General features: G+C 44.7%; 1 protein-coding gene across 3 annotated transcripts in view; it reads right to left on the reverse strand.

Annotated features, from left to right (window-relative positions):
* Positions 1 to 3,147: 3,147 nt before the first annotated feature.
* Positions 3,148 to 25,457, reverse strand: part of MOB3A (MOB kinase activator 3A) — a 74,521-nt gene continuing 52,211 nt past the window's right edge. For all 3 annotated transcript variants that reach the window (XM_069740652.1, XM_069740653.1, XM_069740651.1), the window contains one exon: positions 3,148 to 3,654. In XM_069740652.1, the coding sequence (XP_069596753.1) occupies positions 3,625 to 3,654 (30 nt within the window). In that variant the 3' untranslated portion in view covers positions 3,148 to 3,624. The remainder of the gene's footprint in view (positions 3,655 to 25,457) is intronic.

The following is a 25,457-nucleotide window of genomic DNA, read 5'->3' on the forward strand; positions in this document are numbered from 1 at the left end:
TCAGATTCAACTTGTAATGGGCATGGACTGTTAACTGCTTCACTTTCTAAGCCAGGGACGGTATGTGTAAAGAGCTCCATGGAGTAACCCATTGTGTCGCCTGCTGCATTCTTCTCTGTTGTTGTTTTTGCTGAAGAGGACAAGGAAGCGACTTGTCCCTGACCATGAACATCCACTAACGATGCGCTGCTTTGACATTTACCAGTTTCACGAGAGGAGGCAAAAGAGCTAGAGGCTGAGTCAGCAAGATAAGCCAAAACTTGCTCTTGCTGCTCCGGCTTTAAAAGCGGTTTTCCTACTCCCAGAAAAGGGAGCGTTCGAGGCCTTGTGTAGCCAGACGACGAACCTGGCTCCACAGCTCCAGACTTAGGTGCAATATTTTTTTTCCCACGACCAGCTGATGCTCCACCACTACCACTACCCTCATTACCAGCTGACAATGAACGCCCCCGGCCACGACCTCTTCCACCAGACTTCCTCATTGTTTTAAAAACGTTACCAAACTAACGGTATTTGTTGCTGTCACACAACTTACACGGTGAGCTATAACTTCAGTATGATTTAGCTACCCCTTTACAGGTGGGTGAGACCACAACGAAAATCAGGCACAATGTTACACACTCTGTTGTTGTTGGCAACAAATGAGATGGCACACACGCAGGACTGTCACTGAAGCGCAAATGTAAATATTTATCTCCCACTGATTTGTGTTTGTTTTTTTTAAAAGGGAGACTTCAGGAAAAAAAAAATTAAAAAAAAATTATTTTTTACAGAAGAATTTATAAAACAAAATGAAATGATTGTTTCAGGGAGAATTTAGGAAAAAAAAAAAAAAAGGCTTTGTAGGGCCCACTGAGTGAGAGAGGACGCACACAGGAGTCAGGAGTGGCACACAAGCCCAGAGGCCAATATTAATCTCCCACCGATTGATTTAGTTATTTTTTTTGGTAGATTTTGGAACCCAAATCAAGCAAAAAAATTAATAGGCTTTCTATGGCCCACAATTGGGGAGAGAGAGATGGCACACCCAGGAGTCAAGACTGGCACACAAGCAGAAGGGGCAATATGAATCTCCCACAGATTTTTTTTTTTTTTTTTTCAGGGAGACTTGAGAGAAAAAAAAATACAAAAATGATTTTTTTCAGGAATAATTTAGAAACCAAAGAAAATAAAATGATTGTTTCAGGGAGAATTTAGAAAACAAATAAAACAAAAAATAGGCTTTCTAGGGCCCACTGAGTGACAGATGACGCACACAGGATTCAGGAGTGGCACACAAGCCCAGAGGCCAATATTAATCTCCCACTGATTGATTTAGTGATTTTTTTTGGTAGATTTTGGAACCCAAATCAAGCAAAAAAATTAATAGGCTTTCTATGGCCCACTATTTGTGAGAGAGATGGCACGCTCAGGACTGGCACACAAGCCCAGAGGCCAATATTAATCTCCCATTTTTTTTTTTTTCCAGGGAAAATTTATAAACCCAATAAAAAAAATAATAATAAATAGGCTTTCTATGGCCCACTATTTGTGAGAGAGATGGCACGCTTAGGACTGGCACACAAGCCCAAAGGCCAATATTAATCTCCCACTGATTGATTGATTGATTTTTTCAGGTAGAATTTAGAACCCAAATCAAGCAAAAAAATTAATAGGCTTTCTATGGCCCACTGAGTGAGAGATGGCACACACAGGAGTAAGGAGTGGCACACAAGCCCTGAGGCCAATATTTTTCTCCCACTGATTGATGTGATTTTTTCTGGTAGATTTTGGAACCCAAATCAAGCAAAAAAATAAATAGGCTTTCCATGGCCCACTGAGTGAGAGATGACACAGACAGGGATGGCACTCTAGCAGAAATGTCAATCTTAATCTCCCACAAAAAAAAAAAAAAAAGGAACTGTCCTTCAATTACTATCTCCCTGCAGTAATCTCAGCCAGGTATGGCAGGCAGCATTAAGGAGTGGACTGATGCACAAATTAAATAAAAAGTGTGGACAAACAAACAAGATAGCTGTGCAGAAAGGAAGGAACAAGAGGATTTGTGCTTTGAAAAAAGCAGTTGGTTTGCACAGCGGCGTACACACAGCAATGCAGCTATCAGGGAGCCTTCTAGGGCAGCCCAATGAGCTACAGCGCTGAGGAAAAAAAAAAAAAAAAAAAGGAGCTTCCACTGTCCCTGCACACCGAAGGTGGTGTTGGGCAGTGGAAATCGCTACAGCACAAGCGGTTTTGTGGTTAATGGACCCTGCCTAACGCTATCCCTGCTTCTGACGAAGCGGCAGCAACCTCTCCCTAAGCTCAGATCAGCAGCAGTAACATGGCGGTCGGCGGGAACTCCCCTTTATAGCCCCTGTGACGCCGCAGACAGCAAGCCAATCACTGCAATGCCCTTCTCTAAGATGGTGGGGACCAGGACCTATGTCATCACGCTGCCCACACTCTGCGTTTACCTTCATTGGCTGAGAAATGGCGCTTTTCGCGTCATTGAAACGCGACTTTGGCGCGAAAGTCGCGTACCGCATGGCCGACCACGCACAGGGGTCGGATCGGGTTTCATGAAACTCGACTTCGCCAAAAGTCGGCGACTTTTGAAAATGTTCGACCCGTTTCGCTCAACCCTACTCCCTGGCACTTACTGGCAGCTGGGTGCAGCTCTCTATACGCAAAGCGGTGACTGAAACTGTGCCGGTGCCACCTCTATGACAAACTCAAACGCTAACGGGAGGCATAAAGTTAATTTCCTCCCGACAACGGAGCTATAAGAGTGAGTTCAAAATGCTATTAACCGGTAGATTAATCCCATATCTGCAGATTAATAAAGTTTTTTCACTTCACAGGTTCACTTTAAAACAATAGGAGCATTTTGGATTTTTCTGCAGCTTTTTAGCCTTTTGGGAATTTTTATTTTAAAAAACACAGCTAACTCTAGGCATGATGCTTCTTTCTGTCATTTGTTAAACATATGACTTGAAAACCAATGGGCAAAAGCATGTTTACAGTGTTATACAATGTAATGACACTGAAAAAAAATCTTTGTGGAAAAAAGTATACATTTTATGCTGTTAAATTCTTTCAATGGTTAAAAAGAAACAGAAAAAAAAACACTCAAACTGGTATTACAGTGATTCATACAAGCAAGACACATTAGTGCAGAAATACTTTAATTGAATTAAGCAAGGTTATCTTTTACACAGACCAAACATGGAAAGCCATTGAAATCAGCTAAAGTCTGTCTGGCAGTGAATGTCATACAAACAGTAAACATGTCATTTAAAATACAAGAACCTGAGATGGTTTGTATACTACAGACCTGGAATTATTGCATTAATGGAAAAGTCTAAAGGTAAACAATGTCTAGAATGCCAAGATATAAAAATAAAATCTCAAGAGACAGAAATGTACAACTTTTTTAAGAAGGGTGCCTTCAGTTATCACAGCTTGATAGAAGTGTATGCTATCAAAAATAGATTAAAAATACATCACATACAGTGAACTATTCATTGTAAAAAACTCAAAGAGTTTCTTCTCCCAAGAAACCCTCTGTTGCAGAGGGGCAAATCTCAGCAGTTAAACTTCCACAGGCAACAAGGAGAAGTGGATAATGAAGAGGGAAATCCCATCTCAGTGGCACATCCTCAGTGTCATTTCTTTCTGTGAAAGAAACAAAGTTGAAATACAATTGTATTTAACACTGTAAAAAGTAAAATTAGGTAACACTACACAACAAATTTAGTGGAGGGGCAATAATACTGTGTGTGTGTGTGTGTGTGTGTGTGTGTGTGTGTGTGTGTGTGTGTGTGTGTGTATAATATATATATATATATATATATATATATATATATATATATATATATATATATATATATATATATATATATATTTCCCCTCTCTAGTACTTTGTAGAGCCTCATTTGGTGGCAATTACAGCTGCATGTTGCTTAGATAAGTCTCTATGAGCTTTCAACATCTTGCCACTGGGTTTTTTGCCCATTCCTCAAGCCAAATCTGCTCCAGCACCTTCAAGTTAGATGGTTTCCTCTGGTGAACAGTAATCTTCAAGTCTGACCACAGATTCTCAATTGGATTAAGTCTAGGCTTTGACTAGGCCACTCCAAAACATCTACACTTTTCTCCTTAACCCCTTTCTGCCATCAGACGTACTATTGCGTCCATGGGGGGTGGGCCCTACTTCCCAAGGACGCAATAGTACGTCATATGCGATCGGCAGCGCTCACAGGGGGAGCGGCGCCGATCGCGGCCGGGTGTCAGCTGCCTATCGCAGCTGACATCCGGCACTATGTGCCAGGAGCGGTCACGGACCGCCCCCGGCACATTAACCCCCGGCACACCGCGATCAAAGATGATCGCGATGTGCCGGCGGTGCAGGGAAGCACCGCGCAGGGAGGAAGGTGCGAGGGTCTTGCCGCCCTCCCTCCCTGCTCCAGGTCCCGGATCCAAGATGGCCGCGGATCCGGGTCCTGCAGGGAGGGAGGTGGCTTCACAGAGCCTGCTCAGAGCAGGCACTGTGAAGCCTGCACTGCTGCATGTCAGATCAGTGATCTGACAGAGTGCTGTGCAAACTGTCAGATCACTGATCTGTGATGTCCCCCCCTGGGACAAAGTAAAAAAGTAAAAAAAAAAATTTCCAAATGTGTAAAAAAAATTAAAAAAATAATAATCCTAAATAATGAAAAAAAAAAAAAATATTCCCATAAATACATTTCTTCATCTAAATAAAAAAAAAAAAAAAACAATAAAAGTACACATATTTAGTATCGCCGCGTCCGTATCGACTCGCCCTATAAAACTGGCACACTAGTTAACCCCTTCAGTAAACACCGTAAGAAAAAAAAACGAGGCAAAAAACGACGCTTTATTATCATACCGCCGAACAAAAAGTGGAATAACACGTGATCAAAAAGACAGATATAAATAACCATGGTACCGCTGAAAGCGTCATCTTGTCCCGCAAAAAACGAGCCACCATACAGCATCATCAGCAAAAAAATGAAAAAGTTATAGTCCTGAGAATAAAGCGATGCCAAAATAATTATTTTTTCTATAAAATAGTTTTTATCGTATAAAAGCGCCAAAACATAAAAAAATGATATAAATGAGATGTCGCTGTAATCGTACTGACCCGAAGAATAAAACTGCTTTATCAATTTTACCAAACGCGGAACGGTATAAACGCCTCCCCCAAAAGAAATTCATGAATAGCTGGTTTTTGGTCATTCTGTCTCACAAAAATCGGAATAAAAAGCGATCAAAAAATGTCACGTGCCCGAAAATGTTACCAATAAAAACGTCAACTCGTCGCGCAAAAAACAAGACCTCACATGACTGTGTGGACCAAAATATGGAAAAATTATAGCTCTCAAAATGTGGTAACGCAAAAAATATTTTTTTCAATAAAAAGCGTCTTTCAGTGTGTGACGGCTGCCAATCATAAAAATCCGCTAAAAAACCCGCTATAAAAGTAAATCAAACCCCCCTTCATCACCCCCTTAGTTAGGGAAAAATAAAAAAATGTATTTATTTCCATTTTCCCGTTAGGGCTAGGGTTAGGGCTAGGGTTAGGGCTAGGGCTAGGGTTAGGGCTAGGGTTAGGGCTAGGGTTAGGGTTAGGGCTAGGGTTAGGGCTAGGGTTAGGGCTAGGGTTAGGGCTAGGGTTGGGGCTAGGGTTAGGGCTAGGGTTGGGGCTAGGGTTAGGGCTAGGGTTAGGGCTAGGGTTAGGGCTACAGTTAGGGTTGGGGCTAAAGTTACAGTTAGGGTTTAGATTACATTTACAGTTGGGAATAGGGTTGGGATTAGGGTTAGGGGTGTGTCAGGGTTAGAGGTGTGGTTAGGGTTACCGTTGGAATTAGGGTTAGGGGAGTGTTTGGATTAGGGTTTCAGTTATAATTGGGGGGTTTCCACTGTTTAGGCACATCAGGGGCTCTCCAAAAGCGACATGGCGTCCGATCTCAATTCCAGCCAATTCTGCGTTGAAAAAGTAAAACAGTGCTTCTTTCCTTCCGAGCTCACCCGTGTGCCCAAACAGTGGTTTCCCCCCACATATGGGGTATCAGCGCACTCAGGACAAATTGGACAACACATTTTTGGGTCCAATTTCTCCTGTTACCCTCGGGAAAATACAAAACTGGGGGCTAAAAAATAATTTTTGTGGGAAATATCGTAGTTACTCACCGATAACGGTATTTCTCTGATCCCATGACGGCACCACGGAGAGAGGGATCCGCCCTCAGGGACAGGAAACCCACAGGTTAAAAAGGCGGGACCTCTCCTCCACCTCAGTTTGTTTTATAGATCCTTGACAGGACTTCATCTGTAACTTAAGTAGTTATTTACACACACAGAAAGTCTTTCAAGTCATCGTTTATCATCATTATATTGTTATTAAAAAATTTTTTTTTTTTTCTTTTCCCCACCGCGTGGCTAAGCATTAATGGCTAACTAGAAGTGTGCACACCCATATGTGAAGGGAGGGAATATACGGGTGCCGTCATGGGATCAGAGAAATACCGTTATCGGTGAGTAACTACGATATTCTCTTACTCCCATGACGGCACCACGGAGAGAATTTCATAGGATGTGAGTTTTAGGGTGGGATTACTGCCTCCAGAACCCTTCCCCCGAAGGTTAAGTCTGAAGAGGAAGATAGGTCAAGCTGGTAGTGCTTAAAGAAAGTAGAGGAAGAGGACCAAGTGGCTGCTCTACATATCTGGTCAAGTGATGCTCCAGCTCGCTCTGCCCAAGAGGTCGCCACCAATCTTGTTGAATGAGCCTTAATTCCTTCTGGAGTGGCTTCCTTGGATGAGGCGTATGACAGGGCAATGGCGTCCCATATCCATCTTGCCAACGTGGCTGTTGATGCTTTGTGTCCTTTGTTTGGCCCCTGAAAATAGACAAACAGAGACCTCCCTTTCCTACACTCCCTCATGGCTGATATATATATTGGGTGAGACATCTCTTCACATCCAGTGTGTGCAAGGTTTTTCCCCTTTTTATTTTTTGGGGTTTGGACAAAACCATGGTAAGGATATCTCCTGGGATCTATGGAAGCGTGATGCCACTTTAGGAAGGGAGGATGGATCAGTTTTAAAGACTACACGGTCCTTTTATATCTGGTTTAGAGGCAGATAAGCTGATAGAGCCTGTAAGTCACTGATCCTGCAAGCCGAGGTTAGTGCTACCAGAAGGAAGGTTTTCAGGGAAACTATTTTTAAGGAAGCCTGATAAGGGTTCAAAAGGCGCTTTGGTTAGTGCAGAAGGTACTACGTTCAGATCCCAGGAAGCGTAGTACCACTGGCCTAGATCTAGTTAAAGCTTTATCGAACCTTTTAATCTAGTGTTCCCTTCCCAGTCACAGTTATAAAGGGCGCCCAATGCTGCGACTTGAACTTTTAGAGTTCTCGTTGCCAAGCCTTTCTCTAATCCTTTTTGGAGGAATTCTAGTATTTCCTGAACTGGGGTCTCTCCCGATAAGCTGATACCTGAATTAGAGAGGAATCTTTTCCAGACTTTGCCATACGCACTGTTAGTTACTCGGTTCCTACTGGTTAACAGAGTTCAGACTAAATTTGGAGAAAACCCTTCCTGGTCAAAAGTTCCCTCTCAAATTCCAGGCTGCCATATGCAAGTTTTTTTTTTTTTTACTTGTGGATGGTTTATTGGCCCCTGGCGCAGAAGATTCAGGGAGGACCCAAGGGTCTGTTACCGACATTAGGCGTAGCCTTGGGAACCGCGTTCTTTTTGGCCAAAAAAGGGGCTATCATGATCATCTTTGCTCTGTCGTCCTGGAATTTCCCCAGGACTAATGGAATCAATGCTATCGGGGGAAAGGCGTATGTTATTTGGAAATTACAGGGAATTAGAAAGGCGTCTACGGTCTCTGGATTCCCCCGTGGATTTATTGGACAGAATTTCTCTGTTTTCTGGTGTTGACTGCTCTCGAATAGATCTATATCCGGGGTCCCCCAACGGTCCACTATGTGATTGAATATTTGCTGGTTTCATTCCCTGTTTTAGCTGTGTTCTGCTAAGAAATCTGCTGTCTGATTTTCTGACCCTTTGATAAGTAGGGCTGTTAGGGGGGATAGGTTGGATTCTGCTTGAAAAAGAATGGATTTCGTTACTTCCATCAGGGATTGGGACCTCGTACCCCCCTGGTGATTCAAATACGCCACTACCGTCCTGTTGTCTGTCAGTACCCTTACGTGATGGGAACGGAGGGGAACTGAGAAATGGTCTAGCGCGTATTTACTGCCAAAAAACTCTTTCATGTTTGAAGTGAAGAGCTTTCCCCCTCTGACCATGGCCCCTGGGCAATTTGATCTTTTAAGTGAGCTCCCCAACCCCATGGAATTGCATCCGTGGTGAGGGTTACTGAGACCGGCCATATCCATGGAACCCCCCTGGCGAGATTGGTCGAGTCTATCCACCAGGCTAGGGAAGTCATTGTCTGCGAGGAGTTTTCCAAGCGCTTTCCTAAATCTCCCTCTAGGTGGGATTTCCCACTGGAGATCTCTGGAATGATACTGAGCCCCCTGGATCGTCGGGATGCAGGCTGTCATCGATCCTAATATAGACATTACTTTCCTTAAAGAAAAGACTGGAGAATGTTATAAGTGCTCCACCAATTGTGTAATGTTGGAAATTTTTAACTCTGTTAGACGACCTTTTTTTTTTTTTTTTTTTAGTCTATTATTGTCCCCCAGTACTGCTGTACTTGTGTTGGGATAATTTTGGATATCTCTAGGTTCAAAACCCAACCCAGATTTGATAGGGCTGTCGTCACTTTGTCCGACTGCTAACTGCAATGGAGAGAGGATCTGCCCATCACTGGGAGGTCGTCCAGATAAGGAGCAATTAACCCCTCTTGTTCCCTTATGTGAGTCATCACTTCTGCCATTAATTTTTTAAACACCCTCGGGGCTATGGCAAGACCAAAGGGGAGAGCTTTGAACTGATAATGCCTCAATTCCCCTTGCATCACTACCGCCACTCAGATATTTTCGGTGATCCGGATGGATCGGCACATGGTAGTATGCGTCCTTTAGGTCTATTACAGTCATAAAGCAAGACGGATGAAGGGTTCTGACACATGATTTTATTGTTTCCATCTTGAAGCTGTCTATCACAAGGTATTTGTTTAAGTTCTTCAGGTTTATTATTGTCCTGAAAATTCCATCTGGCTTTGTCCATAGAAAAAGAGGGGAGTAGAAACCTGTTGTCCCCTCCTGCTGTAGGACCTCCTGTAGGACGTTCTTCAAAAAGGAGACTGTAGACTTACTTTTGAATGGCCAGCTATTTGATATCTGATTCCCTCTGTGGTGTTGCGACAAATTGATGATGTGGCATCGTATGGAAATTCAACTTCAGACCCGTCTTGATTATGTTTACTGATTTTTTTAATTTTTTTTTTTTATTTTTTTCCCAATTGGAGAAAGTATGTCAGTCTCCCTCCTACCTGAGGCGCACCTTCATTGGGGCCGCTTATTATCCTGTTTGTTAAACATGAAGCCTCTGCCTTTAAATCTTGTCCTCCCATCCTCAACCTTGAAAAGGGCCGTCTATGAGACTGATTGGGAAAACCTAGGAAGGTTTTTTTTTTTTTTTTTTTTACTTTGTCCACAGCTTTCCCAAGAATATCATCCAGGGAGGCCTGAATAAAAATTCGCCCTGACATGGTATGGAGCAAAGCTTGGCCTTAGTTTGTAGATCATCTGGCCAGCACTTCAGTCATAGCGCTCTTTTTGCTGCGTTTGAGAATGAGGCTGATCTTGCTGTCAGTCTCACTGAATTTATGGAGGAGTTCGCTATACATGCTGCGGCCCCCTCATTACTGACACCGAGACTAGTATAGATTCTCTTGAAGTCTTATCTTTTAATTGGGTCTCCAGGTGATCTAGTCATGCTCTGGCAGTACATGTAGCAGCTATCCCGGGATTTAAACCCCCGCTAGCTGCTTCCCAGGAGCCTTTTCTAAGAAGATGTCGGCCCTTTTATTCATAGGGTCTTTGAGAGTTCCTATGCTTTCAAAGGGCAATGCAAAAAAATTTTTTTTTTTTTTTTTTTTTAGAGGTCTTCGCAATTGCGACATCTAATTTTGGTAGAATGGGTATTTTTTCTTAGGTGTTAACAGACTTTATCTGGTCTTTACCACTCCTTTTTTATTAGGGCCCGAATTTTTTATTTAACAGGAACGCCCTGCGATTCCTTTGTTCTAGTCCGTCAAACATAAGATTCCACCCTTTGAGGATGCAAAGGAGGACGTAGAGCTATCTGAATTATAGTTAACGCTAGACTCCTGGGATTTATGTCTGGCCTTGCGTTTCTTTTACGGTTTTTTACGCTTTTCAGCGCATCTTTCACTTGAGACTTAATTAAGTCCTTAAGATCAGAAGTGAATCTTGGGGTTTCTTCACTTATGGTGTTCTCTAAGCATGTCGCATAGAGTTTCTTTACCCAGGTAGCGGGTAAATTTGTGGAGCAAAGTGGGCACACTTTATGTTTAATTTTCGATGTGCCTTTCCACAATGAATCCCTATTTGGAATATATACATTCACGGAGGTCACTTACCCTCCTAATGTGGGGGAGATACCGGTTCTGGTGTTTGGGGAAGCCTCCATTTGAACCGTTGATTTTCTCCCGGATCCGCTGGAGCCTCTGCTGCATTGGGATCCCGAGTTGTGGCATTGCACAGGTCCGCCCTGCTGTTGCGGTCTCCGCTGCGGGTGATGGCGCTGCTGCGGGCGTTTCTCTCTGCGGGGATTGCAGTTTCCTCTGCTAGCTGTTTTTTTTTTTTTTTTTTTTGAAACTTGTTGATCAGCGGCTTCGCCCCTAGCGTTCTTTTTCTTCCGCTTTCATATTGTAGCATACGGCGCAAAGCGGCATCCAGATTCCCAGAGGTGCCCTGCGCCGACCCGGAAATGACCACCGCACATGCGCCGCCAGCCCCACGCGCGCGCGTGCTCCTGTCGGCTCCCAGGAGGGACGGAAGCCTTGCAGCAGCCGCCGCTGCTGTCTCCTGTTGGCGCTTCCTGCTGGTGACCGCCGCCACCTCCTCCCGGGGCCCTAAGCCGGCGGTAACATACCAGGTAGCCGCCGCTACCTATTACCAGCTGCTGCTGCTGAAGGAAAGAGGCAGACTGGTGTCCTCTTCACTGCCTCTTCCCTGCACATTCGTACAAGGCTCGCCGACCCCGGATTGTGCCTTCAGGGAGAACCTCCACCTACGACCGCGGCAGGGCCCCCCGCTGCCTGAATTCGGCCAGATGGTCCCCGGTATCCCGCGACGTCAGGTAACTGTGGGTTCCCCGTCAGGGACAGGAAACCGAACTGAGGTGGAGGAGAGGTCCCGCCTTTTTAACCTGTGGGTTTCCTGTCCCTGAGGGCGGATCCCTCTCTCCGTGGTGCCGTCATGGGAGTAAGAGAAAAAATTTTGTTTTATTTTTACGGCTCTCCATTATAAACCTCTGTGAAGCCCTTGGTGGGTCAAAGCGCTCACCACACATCTAGATAAGTTCCTTAGGGGGTCTACTTTCCAAAATGGTGTCACTTGTGGGGGGTTTCTACTGTTTAGGTACATTAGGGGCTCTGCAAACGCAATGTGACGCCTGCAGACCATTCCATCTAAGTCTGCATTCAAATGGCACTCCTTCCCTTCCGAGCCCTCCCATGCGCCCAAACAGTGGTTTCCCCCCACATATGGGGTATCAGCGCACTCAGGACAAATTGGACAACACATTTTTGGGTCCAATTTCTCCTGTTACCCTCGGGAAAATACAAAACTGGGGGCTAAAAAATAATTTTTGTGGGAAAAAATTTTTGTTTTATTTTTACGGCTCTCCATTATAAACCTCTGTGAAGCCCTTGGTGGGTCAAAGCGCTCACCACACATCTAGATAAGTTCCTTAGGGGGTCTACTTTCCAAAATGGTGTCACTTGTGAGTGGTTTCTACTATTTAGGTACATTAGGGGCTCTGCAAACGCAACATGGCGTCTCATCTCAATTCCTGTCAATTTTGCATTGAAAAGTCAAACGGCGCTCCTTCCTTTCCGAGCTCTCCCATCCGCCCAAACAGTGGTTTACCCCCACATATGGGGTATCAGCTTACTCAGGACAAATTGTACAACAACTATTGGGGTCCAATTTCTTCTCTTACCCTTGGAAAAATAAAAAATTGGGGGCGAAAAGAATTTGTGAAAAAATATGATTTTTTATTTTTACGGTTCTACATTATAAACTTCTGTGAAGCACTTGGTGGGTGAAAGAGCTCACCACACCTCTAGATAAGTTCCTTAGGGGGTCTACTTTCCAAAATGGTGTCACTTGTGGGGGGTTTCAATGTTTAGGCACATCAGGGGCTCTCCAAACGAAACATGGCGTCCCATCTCAATTCCAGTCAATTTTGCATTGAAAAGTCAAATGGCGCTCCTTCGCTTCCGAGCTGTGCCATGCGCCCAAACAGTGGTTTACCCCCACATGTGGGGTATTGGCGTACTCAGGACAAATTGTACAACAATGATTGCGGTCCATTTTCTCCTGTTACCCTTGGTAAAATAAAACAAATTGGAGCTGAATTAAATTTTTTGTGAAAAAAAGTTAAATGTTCATTTTTATTTAAACATTCAAAAAATTCCTGTGAAGCACCAGAAGGGTTAATAAACTTCTTGAATGTGGTTTTAAGCACCTTGAGGGGTGTAGTTTTTAGAATGGTGTCACACTTGGGTATTTTCTATCATATAGACCCCTCAAAATGACTTCAAATGAGATGTGGTCCCTAAAAAAAAATGGTGTTGTAGAAATGAGAAATTGCTGGTCAACTTTTCACCCTTATAACTCCCTAACAAAAAAAAATTTTGGTTCCAAAATTGTGCTGATGTAAAGTAGACATGTGGGAAATGTTACTTATTAAGTATTTTGTGTGACATATCTCTGTGATTTAATTGCATAAAAATTCAAAGTTGGAAAATTGCGAAATTTTCATAATTTTCGCCAAATTTCCGTTTTTTTCACAAATAAACGCAGGTACTATCAAAGAATTTTTACCATTGTCATGAAGTACAATATGTCACGAGAAAACAATGTCAGATTCACTGGGATCCGTTGAAGCGTTCCAGAGTTATAACCTCATAAAGGGACAGTGGTCAGAATTGTAAAAATTGGCCCGGTCATTAACGTGCAAACCACCCTTGGGGGTAAAGGGGTTAAACCACTCGAGTGTTGCTTTAGCAGTATGCTTTGGGTCATTTTCTTGTTGAAAGGTGAACCTCCGTCTCAGCCTCAAAACACTGACAATCAGGTTTTGCTCAAGAATATTACACACCATCCATATTGCCTTCAACTCAAACCATTTTCCCTGTCCCTGCTGCCGAAAAACAACCCTACAGCATGATGCTGCCATCACCATGTTTCCTTGTGGGATGGTGTTCATTTTGTGACGAGTTGCGTTGGTTTGGCACCAGACATCCTGTTTACCTTGGTGGCCAAATAGTTCAATTTTGGTCTCATCTGACTACAGCACTTTCTTCTATACATTTGGGGAGTTTCCCATGTCTTTTGGCAAACTCAAAACGAGCCTTGCAATTTTTGTGTGTAAGTAAAAACTTTTTTTTGTCACCCATGAGAGCACAAACGAGAGAGGGGATCCAACCATTAAGGACATAAAACCTTTAAGATAAAAAGTGTGGCGCCTCTCCGCATCAGTGGTTTCCTGTCCTTGACAGGGGAGCCTTCTTGGACAGCAGCAGAAGATAAAGATGAAGTTCCCATTAAAAATAAAAAGCTTTGAATTTTTATCTTCAATTTTTTTTTTTTTTATAGATTTCCAAGGTTTTGCAAAAGCCAAAATTTTAGGCTTCTATGAATTTACATTTTTTAATGACATCTAGAACTAGAAATACGATAAAGAAATTGAAGTGGCACCATTTTGTTGAGAATTGTACACGCTTTAATTTGATGTGTAATAAGTCTTGATATTTTAAGAAAAGTCAAAGAGAAAAAGTCAGACGCACAATCAGCTCCGACACACCTGTGCTCCACCTGCAGACAGCTGAGCGCTATATTCGCCACAACAGAATTGGGTGCTCGTAGAAAACAGAAAAAGATATCTGTAACAGCAAAAATTATAAGGAAACGAGCACTCACCATCTGTGCAAAATGTCTTTCCTCTATTGAGGCTTCATATTAAACGGGTCTACCGTAGAAGCTCAGGAGAGCGAAACGATCGTCGTCACTTGGAACCTCAGGTTCTCCCTGCTATACCCTGCTTTTTTAATATGAAGCCTCAATAAAGGAAAGACATTTTGCACAGATGGTGAGTGCTCGTTTCCTTATAATTTTTGCAGTCTTGATGTTTTGTTATGAGGAGTCCAATTCAAAATTTTGATGGTGGATTATGGAAAAATATGTATTATAACATTTTTCAAAAAATGCATGTGTGTTTGGTTACATTAGTTCAGGAATTCAAGTTGGGATCTCTGCAGGATCATATTTTGAATTGTGATTTTCTAACTATAGCGTCATCATAAATACAGACTCATCCAAATTAAGGCTAGTTTCACACTAGCGTTTTGAGGAGTACCTATCTTTAACATTAGGTACGCAGGTCATGAGGCTGTATGCGGATGCTTCCACATGCGTCGTTTTGACGATGCGGGAAAAAAAAAAAGAAATTGCAACCAGCTGCGTCCTACGCTGGTCGCCGCAACGTCAAAACGACGCATGCGGAACCATCCTGCGTACCTAATGTTAAAGATAGGTACGCAGGCCGCATGCAGAAGTAGGCAGAGCTAGCGGTGGAGGTGCGGCCGAGGGCAGGGCTTCATGGAGGAAGTCCGCAGCTCCTCAAAACGCTAATGTGAAACCGGCCTAAAAGATTACCGTATTTAATCGAGTATAAGCCGAGATTTTCAGCCCAAATTTTTGGGCTGAAAGTGCCCCTCTCGGCTTATACTCGAGTCAAGGTGGGTGGCAGGGTCGGCGGGTGAGGGGGAGAGGGCGCTGAGGCATACTCACCTAGTCCCAGCGATCCTGGTGCTCCCCCTGCCGTCCCACGGTCTTCTGTGCTGCAGCTCTTCCCCTCTTCAGCGGTCACGTGGGACCGCTCATTAGAAAAATGAATAAGCGGCTCCACCTCCCATAGGGGTGGAGCCGCCTACTCATTTCTCTAATCAGCGGTGTCGGTGACCGCTGATAGAGGAAGAAGCTGCGGCACCGAAGACCGTGGGACGGCAGGGACAGCGCCAGGATCGCTGGGACTAGGTAAGTATGTAATATTCACCTGTCCGCGTTCCAGCCGCCGCTCCATCTTCCCGGCGCCTCCATCTTCCCAGAGTCTGCGCTCTGACTGTTCAGGTCAGAGGGCGCGATGACGCATATACGAGGGGCGATCCAAAAGTAATGATAATCGGTTATTTCTATTGCACACAGAAATTAAAATAAAATGTTTTCTTCTCTCAGGTACCCACTAGTCCAGGAAAAAAAAAAATCACTTAAATAGACCACGATTCCCGGGAGCTACATTCATTTGAATATGAACTGCCGAGGAGTGAACATCAAAATGGAAAAAAACGAGCTCAGAGCTGTCATCAAATACCTCTGCTTGAAAAAAATGACTACCAAAGACATACACAGCGACTTGGTGGAAACATTGGGGGACTCTTCTCCTCCATATTCCACAGTTGCATGCTGGGCCAAGGAATTTAAGCTGGGAAGAACATCGACGGAAGATGAACATCGTGAAGGATGCCCATCCACGTCCCTCAATGAAGAAAACGTGAAAAAAGTTGAAGAAGTTGTATTGGCCGATCGAAGAGTGAATATCAGGCATGTAGCTGAGGTCACCGGGATCTCATATGGCAGTATTCAAAGAATCATTGCAAAAGAATTGCATATGAGAAAGGTCTCCGCGTGTTGGGTGCCAAAAATGTTAACCGACAAGCAAAAGAAGAAACGAGTTGACATTTCAATAGCAAATCTCGAAAAGTTCCAAGCAGACAAGGAAATTTTTTTGTCACGTTTTTTGACCATGGACAAGACCTGGATCCACCACTTTGATCCCGAAACTAAACAACAATCGATGACGTGGAAACGAGCCGACGCCGAAGAAATTCAAAGTGTCAAGCTCAGCAGGGAAGGTTATGGCGTCCGTTTTTTGGGACGCTGAAGGAATTATGGTGGACTATTTGGAGAAGGGAGCTACTGTTAAGGGCTCCTACTACGCAGGACAAATAAGAAGATTGTGGGAGGCTATCAAGGAGAAAAGGCGCGGCAAACTGCGGGCTGGAGTGTTTCACCAAGATAACGCCGGCTCACAAAGCTGCAGTTGCCATGGCTACCATTCAAGAAGCGGGCTTTTAACGGGTGGAACACCCCCCCCCCCCCCCCCCCTATTGGCCAGATCTAGCCCCCAGTGACTTCTTTCTCTTTCCTCAGCTCAAGGAACACCTCCGGGGCAAGAAATTAGATGACAATAGCGACGTGATAACCGCTGTTGGGGATTTTTTTGAGGGTCAAGATCAAGAATTTTTTCTAAGGGAATTCTAAGTTTAGAAAAGAGATGGACTAAATGTATAGACTTGTTAGGAAACTACGTAAAAAAATTAAAAAAAATTTGACTATATTCATTGTGTTTAGTATTGATTATAATTTCTTCTGGATCGCCCCTCGTAGTGTGCGCGGCGCCCTCTGCCTGATCAGTCAGAGCGGAGAGAGAGACGCCGGGACCGGACACCGGGAGCTGCAAGCAAGAGAGGTGAGTATGTGTTTTTTTTTTATTGCAGCAGCAGCGGCACAGATATATGTGGAGCATCTATGGGACAAAATGAACCGTGCCGAGCACAGTATGGGGCACAGCTATGGGACAAAATGAACGGTGCAGAGCACTATATGGGGCACAGCTATGGGACAAAATGAACGGTGCAAGCACTATATGGAGCACAGCTATGGGACAAAATGAACGGTGCAGAGCATATATGGGGCACAGATATGGGACAAAATGAACGGTGCCGAGCATTTATGGGGCACAGCTATGGGACAAAATGAACGGTGCAGAGCACAGTATGGGGCACAGCTATGGGACAAAATGAACGGTGCAGAGCATATATGGGGCACAGATATGGGACAAAATGAACGGTGCCGAGCATTTATGGGGCACAGCTATGGGACAAAATGAACGGTGCAGAGCACAGTATGGGGCACAGCTATGGGACAAAATGAACGGTGCAGAGCATATATGGGGCACAGATATGGGACAAAATGAACGGTGCAGAGCATTTATGGGGCACAGCTATGGGACAAAATGAACGGTGCAGAGCACTATATGGGGCACAGCTATGGGACAAAATGAACGGTGCAAGCACTATATGGGGCACAGCTATGGGACAAAATGAACGGTGCAGAGCACAGTATGGGGCACAGCTATGGGACAAAATGAACGGTGCAGAGCATATATGGGGCACAGATATGGGACAAAATGAACGGTGCAGAGCATATATGGGGCACAGATATGGGACAATAATGAACGGTGCCGAGCACAGTATGGGGCACAGCTATGGGACAAAATGAACGGTGCAGAGCACAGTATGGGGCACAGCTATGGGACAAAATGAACGGTGCAGAGCACTATATGGGGCACAGCTATGGGACAAAATGAACGGTGCAAGCACTATATGGGGCACAGCTATGGGACAAAATGAACGGTGCAGAGCACAGTATGGGGCACAGCTATGGGACAAAATGAACGGTGCAGAGCATATATGGGGCACAGATATGGGACAAAATGAACGGTGCAGAGCATATATGGGGCACAGATATGGGACAATAATGAACGGTGCCGAGCACAGTATGGGGCACAGCTATGGGACAAAATGAACGGTGCAGAGCACAGTATGGGGCACAGCTATGGGACAAAATGAACGGTGCAGAGCACTATATGGGGCACAGCTATGGGACAAAATGAACGGTGCAGAGCACTATATGGGGCACAACTATGGGGAAATAATGTTCTATTTTTATTTTTGAAATTCACTGGTAAATGCTGCATTTCCACCCTAGGCTTATACGCGTGTCAATAAGTTTTCCCAGTTTTTTGTGGCAAAATTAGGGGGGGGGTCGGCTTATACGCGAGTATATACGGTAAATATTTTTAACACTTTTTTTAACCCTTTAGTGACGGAGCCAATTTGCAGCTTAATGACCAGGCCAATTTTTACAATTCTGACCACTGTCACTTTATGAGGTTATAACTCTGGAACACTAACGGATCCTGCTGATTCTACGATTGTTTTTTTGTGACATATTGTACTTCATGTAAGGCTACGTTCACATTTGCGCCTTTGGGCGCAGCGTCGTCGACGCATACCGACGCATGCGTCCCTATCTTTAACATGGGGGGTGCATGGACATGCGCCGGTATGCGTTGTACTGCGTTTTACGACGCATGCATCATATAGACGCTGGCAGGGCGCAGAGGACGCTACTTGTAGCGTTTCTCCTGCGCCGGAATTCCTGCTCTGTGCTTTATTATGACAACGCATGCGTCGCAAAACGCAGTGTTGTGCACATGCATTGTTGGTTGCATCGCGTCACCGACGCTGCGCCCAACAACGCAAATGTGAACGTAGCCTTAGTGGTACAATTTCTTCGATATTACTTGCGTTTATTTATGAAAAAACGGAAATATGGTGAAAAATTTTAAAATTTTGTAATTTTCAAACTTTGAATTTTTATGCCCTTAAATCACATATGTGTCAAACAAAATATTTAACATTTCCCACATTGTCTACTTTACATCAGCATAATTTTGGAAACAATGTTTTTTGATAGGAAGTTATAAGGGTTAAAAGTTGACCAGTGATTTCTCATTTTTACAACACCATTTTTATTTTTATATAGGGACCACATCACATTTGAAGTCACTTTGAGGGGTCTACATGATAGAAAATACCCAAAAGTAATATGATTCTAAAAACTGCACCCCTCAAGGTGCTCAAAACCAGGTTCGAGAAGTTTATTAACCCTGTACGTGCTTCACAGGAACTGAAGCAATATGGAAAGAAAAAAACATTTAACTTTTTTTTTTGCAAACATTTTACTTCAGAACCATTTTTTTTATTTTCACAAGTGTAGAAAGAGAAAAACCCCCCACAAAAGTTGTTGTGCAATTTCTCCTGAATACGCAGATACCCCATATGTGGGTGTAAACCACTGTTTGGGCGCACGGCAGAGCTTGGAAGAGAAGGAGTTCCATTTGACTTTTTCAATGCAGAATTGACTGGAATTGAGATTGGACGCCATGTCGAGTTAGGAGAGCCCCCACAAGTGACATCACTTTGGAAACTAGACCCCTAAAGGAACTTATCTAGATGTGTGGTGAGCACTTTGAACCTCCAAGTGCTTCACAGAAGTTTATAATGTAGAGACGTGAAAATAAAAAAATATATATTTTTTCCACAAAAATGATTTTTCGCCCCCAAATTTATATTTTCACAAGGATAACAGGAGAAATTGCACAACTGTGGGGGTCTAATTTCTCCTGAGTACGCCGATACTCCATATGTGGGGGTAAACCACTGTTTAGGCGTACGGCAGAGCTCGGAAGAAGCTCCGTTTGACTTTTTTAATGCAAATTTCTAGAATTCGCCCTTTTCTTAATTTCGACTCTGCAAAAACTCTGACTGTTTCACTTATTCATTCTCGTCTGGACTATTGTAACTCTCTACTAATCGGTCTCCCTCTTGCAAAACTCTCCCCGCTCCAATCTGTCCTGAATGCTGCAGCCAGGATCATATTCCTCACCAACCGTTACACCGATGCCTCTACCCTGTGCCAGTCATTACACTGGCTACCCATCCACTCCAGAATCCAGTACAAAACTACTACCCTCATCCACAAAGCACTCCATGGCTCAGCACCACCCTACATCTCCTCCCTGGTATCAGTCTACCACCCTACCCGTGCCCTCCGCTCCGCTAATGACCTCAGGTTAGCATCCTCAATAATCAGAACCTCCCACTCCCGTCTCCAAGACTTTACACGTGCTGCGCCGATTCTTTGGAATGCACTACCTAGGTTAATACGATTAATCCCCAATCCCCACAGTTTTAAGCGTGCCCTAAAAACTCATTTGTTCAGACTGGCCTACCGCCTCAATGCATTAACCTAACGATCCCTGTGTGGCCTGTTTATAATAAAAAAAAAAAAAAAAAAAAAAAAGGTTCCTCGCATCATGTTCTCATACACTTTATGCAGTATTAGCCCTCTGTGTCTGTACTGCTACATACTTAGGCAGGTAACTGGTTCATGCAGCTTTACATGAACACCTGAGCCTTACACTATAGCTGGTCCGAATAACTAAAGCAATTGTTACCATCCACCTCTCGTGTCTCCCCTTTTCCCCATAGTTTGTAAGCTTGCGAGCAGGGCCCTCATTCCTCCTGGTATCTGTTTTGAACTGTATTTCTGTTATGCTGTAATGTCTATTGTCTGTACAAGTCCCCTCTATAATTTGTAAAGCGCTGCGGAATATGTTGGCGCTATATAAATAAAATTATTATTATTATTATAATGCAGAATTGGCTGGAATTGAGATCGGATGCCATGTGGCTGGAATGGAGATCGGATTCCATGTCACGTTTGGAGAGCCCCTGATGTGCCTAAACAGACGAAACCCACCACAAGTGATACCATTTTGGAAACTAGACCCCTTAAGGAATTTATGTAGATGTGTGGTGAGTACTTTGAACCCCCAAGTGCTTCACAGAAGTTTAGAACGCAGAACCCTGAAAAAAAAAAAAAATCCTCAAAAATGATTTTTTAGCCCGCAATTTTCTATTTCACAAGGGTAACAGGAGAAATTGGACCCCAAAAGTTGTTGTCCAATTTGTCCTGAGTAGCCTGATGCCCCATATGTGGGGGTAAACCACTGTTTGGGAGCACGGCAGGGTTCAGAAGGGAGGGAGCACCATTTGACTTTTTGAACACAAAATTGGCTGGAATCAATGGTGGCACCATGTTGCATTTGGAGACCCCCTGGTGTACCTAAACAGTGGAACTCCCCAATTCTAACTCCATCCCTAACCCCAACACACCCCCAACCATAATCCCAACCCTAACCCTAATCCCAACCCTAACCCCAACACACCTGTAACACTAATCCCAACCCCAAACCTAACCCTAATCCCAACCCTAATCCTAACTCTAATCCAAACTCTAACCCTAACCGTAATTTTAGCCACAACCCTAATCCTACTCTAACCCTAATGGGAAAATGGAAATAAATACATTTTTTCTGATAAAGGGGGGGTTTATTTACTATTTTTTTTATTTTGATCACTGTGATAGGGTCTATTACAGTGACCAAAATGAACCCATAGGAAAAATCTTCCTATTGTTGCTGGTCGGTAGATCTCGGCAGGCGTACTGCGCTTGCGCCTGCCATTTTCTTACCAGAAGAAGACACCAGCGGCGTGGGGGGGGGAAGCAGGAGGATCCAGGTATAAGAAAAGAAACACTGGCGCACTACTAATAGTATATAGTATACTGTCGGTTGGAGGGGTGCAACAAGAGTGGTAGCGTAGATAGCACAAAAATGGATAGAGAGAACTACTCCAAAAGAGAGCACACCGCTATATATTGCCTCTTTATATATAAATATATAGCGGTGTGCTCTCTTTTGGAGTGGTTATCTCTATCCATTTTTGTGCAGGAGGATCCAGGGACACCGGGAGGCACTGGTAAGTATTAGGCTGCCGTCACACTAGCAGTATTTGGTCAGTATTTTACATCAGTATTTGTAAGCCAAAACCAGGAGTGGGTGATAAATGCAGAAGTGGTGCACATGTTTCTATTATACTTTTCCTCTATTTGTTCCACTCCTTGTTTTGGCTTACAAATACTGATGTAAAATACTGAGCAAATACTGCTAGTGTGACGGCAGCCTTAGGGGGCGATCGGAGACCATATTTCTCTGTCTTCTGATGTGTGATCACATCAGAGGACAGAGAAATTAAATGGCATATCTAGCTTTTTTTTTTTGCTGTGCTGTGGGGCGGCGTCTCCTCTTCGTGCAGCGTCGGGGCTCTGTGCTGTGGGGTGGTGGATCTTAGTGCAGAGTCAGTCGAGGCTCCTCTGGCATTTCCTCAAAGCCTGGAGGCCCCGGCAGCTCCATTGCTGCGATGCGGTGGCCTCCGGGAAAATGGCCGCTGGGGGCGGCGCATGCTCAGATTCAGATCTAGTCTCCCGAGATCTCGGGACGAGATCTGAATCTGAGCATGCGCCGCCCCCCAGCGGCCATTTTCCCGGCGGCCACCGCATCGCAGCAATGGAGCTGCCGGGGCCTCCAGGCTTTGAGGAAATGCCGGAGGAGCCTCGACTGACTCTGCACTAAGATACGCCGCCACCGCCCCACAGCACAGAGTCCCGACGCTGCATGAAGAGGAGCCGCCGCCCCACAGCACAGCACCCACGCGGCACAAAGAGGAGCAGCCGCCACTCCCAGCACAGAGACCCCACGCTGCAGCTACAATGAGGTAATGGAGGATACTCCACTCTCACTTTCCTGTGAGACGCCCCCTCTTTGTCATTGGGACCACTCCCCCCACCCACCATATACACACTGGTGTCTGCACCGGGTGTACAAGACGACACCCGGCGTATAAGACGACACCCGACTTTTAAGAAGATTTTCAGGGGTTAAAAAGTCATCTTATACGCCGGAAAATCTATATACATAATTGTCTAAGGGGTACTTCTGTCTGTCTGTCCGTCCTTCTGTCACGGATATTCATTGGTCCTGGCCTCTGTCTATCATGGGAATCCAAGTCGCTGATTGGTCGCCGCAAAACAGCCACGCCCAATCAGCGACGGGCACAGTCCGGAAGAAAATGGCCGCTCCATACTCCCCGCAGTCAGTGCCCGGCGCCCGCTCCCCGCAGTCACTGTCCACGGCGCTCCGCTCCCCGTAGTCTGTGTCCCCGGCGCTCCGCTCCTGGCACTGTGTCCCCGGCGCTCCGCTCCCCGAAGTCTGTGTCCCCGGCGCTCCGCTCCACGTAGTCTGTGTCCCCGGCACTCCGCTCCCCGGCGCTCCGCTCCCCGCACTGTGTCCCCGGTGCTCCGCTCCCCGCACGCTCCATACTCGCCTCCGGTCACCGCTAACACAGGGTTAACGCCGGCGGTAACGCATTCCGTTACCGCCGCTATTAACCCTGTGTCCCCAACCTTTTACCATTGATGCTGCCTATGCGGCATCAATAGTAAAAATATGTCATGTTAAAAATAATTTAAAAAAAAAAAAAAAAAAAAACCTGCTATACTCACCCTCCGCTGCCTTTCTCGCTCCTCTCCACTCTCCCGGCACCGCTCCATTGCAAGCGGCAGGTTCCGCTCCCGTCCCAGGGCTGGTGTGGGACAAGGACCTGCCGTGACGTCACGGTCGGTCATGTGACCGCGACATCATAGGTCCTGCTCACACCAGCCCTGGGACGGGACCGCAAGCTGCCGCTTGCAATGGAGGGGTGCCGGGAGCGTGGAGAGGAGCGAGAAAGGCGGCGGAAGGGTAAGTATAGCAGGACTTCAATGGGCTATAGGTGAGTATATGTTTTTTTTTCTTAATTCTCTATACTCCGTGCCACTGTGCTGGGCAATATACTACGTGGCTCTGCTATATACTGTGTGGCTAGGCAATATACTACGTGGACATGCATATTCTAGAATACCCGATGCGTTAGAATCGGGAGAATATATATATATATATATATATATATATATATATATATATATATATATATATATATATATATATATATATATATATACACACACACACACATACACACATACATACATACATATACACACACAGTACAGACCAAAAGTTTGGACACGCCTTAAAGATTTTTCTGTATTTTCATGACTATGAAAATTGTAAATTCACACTGAAGGCATCAAAACTATGAATTAACACATGTGGAATTGTATACTTAAAAAATTGTGAAACAACTGAAAATATGTCTTATATTCTAGGTTCTTCAAAGTAACCACCTTTTGCTTTGATGACTGCTTTGCACACTCTTGGCATTCTCTTGATGAGCTTCAAGAGGTAGTCACCAGAAATGGTTTTCACTTCACAGGTGTGCTCTGTCAGGTTTAATAAGTGGGATTTCTTGCCTTATAAAAGGGGTTGGGACCATCAGTTGTGTTGAGCAGAAGTCTGGTGGATACACAGCTAATAGACCTACTGAATAGACTGCTAGAATTTGTATTAGGGCTTGTTTCCATTTGCGAGAAATACGTCCGTGTCTCGCATGTGAAAACCAAGCTCTGGCGCCGGCACTCCAGAGCGGAGCGTGCGGCCGCATAGCAACACATGGAGGTGCACGCTCCTCCAGTTAAGCAGTTAAGTAAAGAAAAACAAGTGGCCATCATTACTTTAAGAAATGGTGGTCAGTCAGTTCGAAAATTGGGAAAACTTTGAAAGTGTCCTCAAGTGCAGTTGCAAAAACCATCAAGCGCTACAAAGAAACTGGCTCACATGAGGACCGCCCCAGGAAAATGAAGACCAAGAGTCATCTCTGCTTCTGAGGATAAGTTTATCCGAGTCACCAGCCTCAGAAATCGCAGGTTAACAGCAGCTCAGATTAGAGACCAGGTCAATGCCACACAGAGTTCTAGCAGTAGACACATCTCTACAACAACTGTTAAGAGGAGACTTTGTGCAGCAGGCCTTCATGGTAAAATAGCTGCTAGGAAACCACTGCTAAGGACAGGCAACAAGCAGAAGAGACTTGTTTGGGCTAAAGAACACAAGGAATGGACAATAGATGAGTGGAAATCTGTGATTTTGTCTGATGAGTCCAAATGAGATCTTTGGTTACAACCAGCATGTCTTTGTGCGACGTAAAAAAGGTGAACGGATGGACATACCTGGTTCCCACCGTGAAGCATGGAGGAGGAGGTGTGATGGTGTGGGGGTGCTTTGCTGGTGACACTGTTGGGGATTTATTCAAAACTGAAGGCATACTGAACTAGCATGGCTACCACAGCACCTTGCAGCGGCATGCTATTCCATCCGGTTTGCGTTTAGTTTTTTACCATCATTTATTTTTCAACAGGACAATGACCCCTAACACACCTCCAGGCTGTGTAAGGGCTATTTGACCAAGAAGGAGAGTGATGAGATGCTACGCCAGATGACCTGGCCTCCAGTGTCACCAGACCTGAACCCAATCGAGATGGTTTGGGGTGAGCTGGACTGCAGAGTGAAGGCTTGTTGGAAGACCATTTCCAGTGACTACCTCTTGAACCTCATCAAGAGAATACCAAGAGTGTGCAAAACAATCAAAGCAAAAGGTGGCTACTTTGAAGAAGCTAGAATATAAGACATATTTTCAGTTTCACACTTTTTTGTTAAGTATATAATTCCACATGTGTTAATTCATAGTTTTG

Source organism: Ranitomeya imitator, chromosome 1 (genome assembly GCF_032444005.1).
Source record: "Ranitomeya imitator isolate aRanImi1 chromosome 1, aRanImi1.pri, whole genome shotgun sequence".
In the NCBI taxonomy this organism is placed as follows: Eukaryota; Metazoa; Chordata; class Amphibia; order Anura; family Dendrobatidae; genus Ranitomeya; species Ranitomeya imitator.